Source organism: Maniola jurtina, chromosome 10 (assembly GCF_905333055.1).
Source record: "Maniola jurtina chromosome 10, ilManJurt1.1, whole genome shotgun sequence".
NCBI lineage: Eukaryota > Metazoa > Arthropoda > Insecta > Lepidoptera > Nymphalidae > Maniola > Maniola jurtina.
This window is the reverse complement of record NC_060038.1, coordinates 12419632-12423486: the sequence shown is the minus strand read 5'-3', so window position 1 is coordinate 12423486 and position 3855 is coordinate 12419632. Positions and strand designations below refer to the sequence as shown.

Sequence of the window (3855 nt, the reverse complement as noted above, 5' to 3'; positions counted from 1 at the left end):
GGAGCAAGAGATTAACACGATTTTTGAATGGTTATTGTAGTTAAAGAGCTGGAAAATGATATAAGCTACTTTTTATCCCGAAAAATTAAAGAGTTCCCACGGGATTTTTAAAATCCTAAATCCTCGCAGATGAAGTGGCGGGTATCAGGTAATACTTTATAATAATACTAAATGATGCCCGCGACTTCATCCGCGTGGATTTAGATTTTCTAAAAATCCCGTGGGAACTCTTTGATTTTCCGGGATAAAAAGTTGTAGCCTATGTCAAACTCGGAGACTCGAGCTATCTCTGTACCAATTATCACACTAATATTATAAAGGCGAAAGTTTGTGTGTATGTGTGTGTGTATATTTGTTACTTCTTCACGCAAAAACTACAAGACGGATTTGGCTGAAATTTGGAATAGAGATAGGTAATATCCTGGTGTGCACATAGGCTACTTTTTATCCCGGAAAATCAAAGAGTTCCCACGGGATTTCAAAAACCTAAATCCACGCGGGCGATTTCACGGGCATCGGCTAGCCATATATTAATCGTTTAAAAGGATGAGCTTTTAAAAATCCCGTGGGAACTCTTTGATTTTCCAGGATAAAAAGTAGCCTATGCCCGTGCCTAGGATGGAAGCTAATTCTGTACCTTTCATTAAAATCGGTCAAGCTGTTCGGCCGTGAAAAGATAGCAGGCCGACAGACAGACAGACACATATTCGCATTTATAAATACTACGTAGGTATGGAAGTATGGATATTCATCGTATGGAACGCTGTCCACGCGAGTTCAAAGAAGCACTCTTGTTCGGTTTTTTCCCCGCTCTGTTATCCCTATCTCTTCGAGACTTCCTATCTCTTCGGGATCGTCTATTTTTGTGATCGTGGACTGTATTCTTAGCGATGATCTTTTCGTCCTGTGTCACTACTGTTGCCTTGCAGGCCTCCTTGCTGTGAGTGAAGCAATGCCACCAGGTGGTCTCAATATCACCGTCTATTGAGTCGGTTTTGATGCAGTATTTGTAACCACCGAGATGCATCAGTTTGTAACCTCGCTTTGAAGTTTCGTAGCGTGGTTGGGGTTCCTCCTTAGATTTTTGGGTTTCGGTTGGTTTTAGAGATGAATCTGTGAACAGAAACGAATGTTAAATCCATAAATCATATATTGTTGTTGTTGAGATATACGAGTACCTATCAGTAATACTATAACCATTTAATGTGATCTCCGAACCAAGTCGGTCACCCATCCAGTTACCAAACCAAAAGTTTGAATTCGGTGGACAGGGTCTGATTACCCAAAAAAATCCACATCACATAGGCTCTTACTTTTTTTTTTTTATTCTAAGAACCGTTTTTCTTAGGGTCAGCGCAGACCGATCGCGACGAACGGCGCCGGCGGCGCGGCAGCGAGTAGGTACAGTCAAATCGCGACGAGCATCGGGGAGTAGAGACACAGTGCACTGAGTAAGGACTAATGCGCGGTGGTATAAATAAATAAATAACCTTTATTCATCCAAAAACTACAGAAAAAAATACACAGAACACCACAGTACCCGGGGAACCAAGAAGCTAACCAAAGTTACCCTGAGAACCAGGTTCCAGTTCTTAAATCTAGCGTAGCATCTAATTTGGCTGGATGGGGCACTGCCTTAGCCCGATGCAATAGTCAGTCGACTGGCATATGACCCCTAGTGATGTCTCAGGCTGATCGGCAGCGCAATACTTACAGTAAGTACAGTGATAATACAATGCTTTATTTATATCTAATATACTTATTTATCTATCTACCTATCTATCTATCTGTCTATCTGTCAAGCATGGGTGAGCGTCGCTCGGCTGGCTCTTCGCACGGCACGCTTGGCGCTCTCATTTTTAACCCCCGACCCAAAAAGAGGGCTGTTATAAGTTTGACGTGTGTATCTGTCTGTGGCGTCGTAGCTCCTAAACTAACGAACCGATTTTAATCTAGTTTTTTTTTGTTTCAAAGGTGGCTTGATCGAGAGTGTTCTTAGCTATAATGCAAGAAAATCGGTTCTGCTGTTTGAAATTTACACTTGTCATTACAATAATTTCAACCGTACCTCAAAGTAAATAAGCTTAGTTTAAATTAATAACAGTAGCCGCGCCTTACCGCCACTCCACTCCATCAATGGGCCTTTCGCCTGATAATAATGCGAACACTAGGCACATGACTGCGCAATGTCATACAATAATTGGGCGTGTAATCTTTGCGCAAAGCACCATGTTGCAAGTTCAGACTGGACTTCTTGTTTTGCGTGCTCTATACATACGGGATGTAACCAGAACGCTAGCAAAAACGAAGACAGGTGATAGTACTGATGATTATGATGATAAGATACCATAACAAACTAAGATTTAAAAAAAATCCTGTATTTTTCAAAAGGTCAAAATATATTGCAAACTAGAGGATGCCCGCAGCTTTTTCAGTTTTTTAAATCTCGTAGGAGTTCTTCAATTTTCCGGGGGGTAAAAAGTAGCCTATGCCCGTCCCCGGGATGAACCCGAAGTCTGTACCAAAATCGGTTTAGTGGTTGGGCCGTGAAAACGTAGCAGACAGACAGACACTTTCGCATTTATAATATTAGTAAGGAAGGATAAAGATCTGATTGACGCTAGAGGTAAATTCTTTTTTTTTTAAAAAACAAACGTTCCATAAATAGGTCACTCGAAGTCGAATGCCGCGTCGTAGGTAGGGCATTGACTCAAGTTTTGCACGCTATACAACGCGGGTTTAAAAATACTAAATTACTAAAACTACAAAATAAGGCAAATGGTTATTGGCATTGGATTGAGTTAGTTAGTAAAATAATAACGCAAAGTTTTTGATAGCGTTCTGATTACACACTGTATTTCTTTAGCCCTTTCCTAGGACAACCTCATGATTATGAGTGCCACTAAGTTTAATGATTTCATCATCAAGTGTGGTGAGAATTGCTCTGCACGCACGTCCGTTGTGAGTGGAACAATGCCACCTCCTTTTGACAGTCGAACCCAGTATAGTGACGGTTTTGACAGAATATTTGTAACCGTCAAGTAGGATCAGCTTATTGCCGCGTCGTGAGGTTATGAAGGTAGGTTCACCTGTAAAAAATAAAGCAGTATAATTTTTAATGCAGCCATTTTGTAATTTTTAGGGTTCCGTACCAACGGGACCCTAAGGCCTCCACTGTCCGTCCGTCCGTCCGTCTGCCTGTCCATCCGTCCGTATGTCCGTCCATCCGTCTGTCTGTCTGTCTGTAAGCGGGCTGTATTTCTTGAACCGTAATAGGCAGAGAGTTGAAATTTTCCAAAATATGTATTTCTATTGGCACTATAACAACAAATAATAAAATTCAAAATGGCAGCCATGAAAATAAAACAAATGTTATTTCTTTTACGATGGTACAGAACCCTTCGTGTGCGAGTTTGACTCGCACTTGACCGATTTTTATTATTTATAATGGCAATATAAATAGGCAACTCTTATTACAGTTCACGAGATACAGCCCGCTGACATACAGACAGACGAATAGCGAAAGCTATTAATAGGGTCCCGTCGGCACCCTTCGAAGGCGGAACCCTAAAAAGGTATCAGCTCGTTTCACGTCACACGTTACGTTACACTATTCAGTTTCATGTGGTTTAGCAGATTATAGAAAAATAAGCTATCATAATATCTTTATGAATTTTTATTTTATTTTAAGAGGAGCTTATAACACCAAGACTGGCGTAGATGAATAGAATAGAATAGATTTATTTATTTATTTTATTATTTATTTATTTATTTGTCTATAAGTGCGTCGAACACTTGTTCCCATTCCTTCCACTTTGTGTAGTAAACAGGAATAATTTAATTTTGTGATACAGA

General features: G+C 40.3%; 1 protein-coding gene across 1 annotated transcript; it reads right to left on the bottom strand.

The window, feature by feature from the left end:
- Nucleotides 1-667: 667 nt before the first annotated feature.
- Nucleotides 668-2287, bottom strand: LOC123868964. The gene is made up of 2 exons (XM_045911686.1): nt 2119-2287; nt 668-1113 (listed from the first exon to the last, which is right to left on the bottom strand). The coding sequence occupies exons 1-2, from the start codon at nt 2132-2134 to the stop codon at nt 749-751; spliced, it is 381 nt and encodes a 126-aa protein (XP_045767642.1). The 5' UTR covers nt 2135-2287; the 3' UTR covers nt 668-748.
- Nucleotides 2288-3855: the final 1568 nt, after the last annotated feature.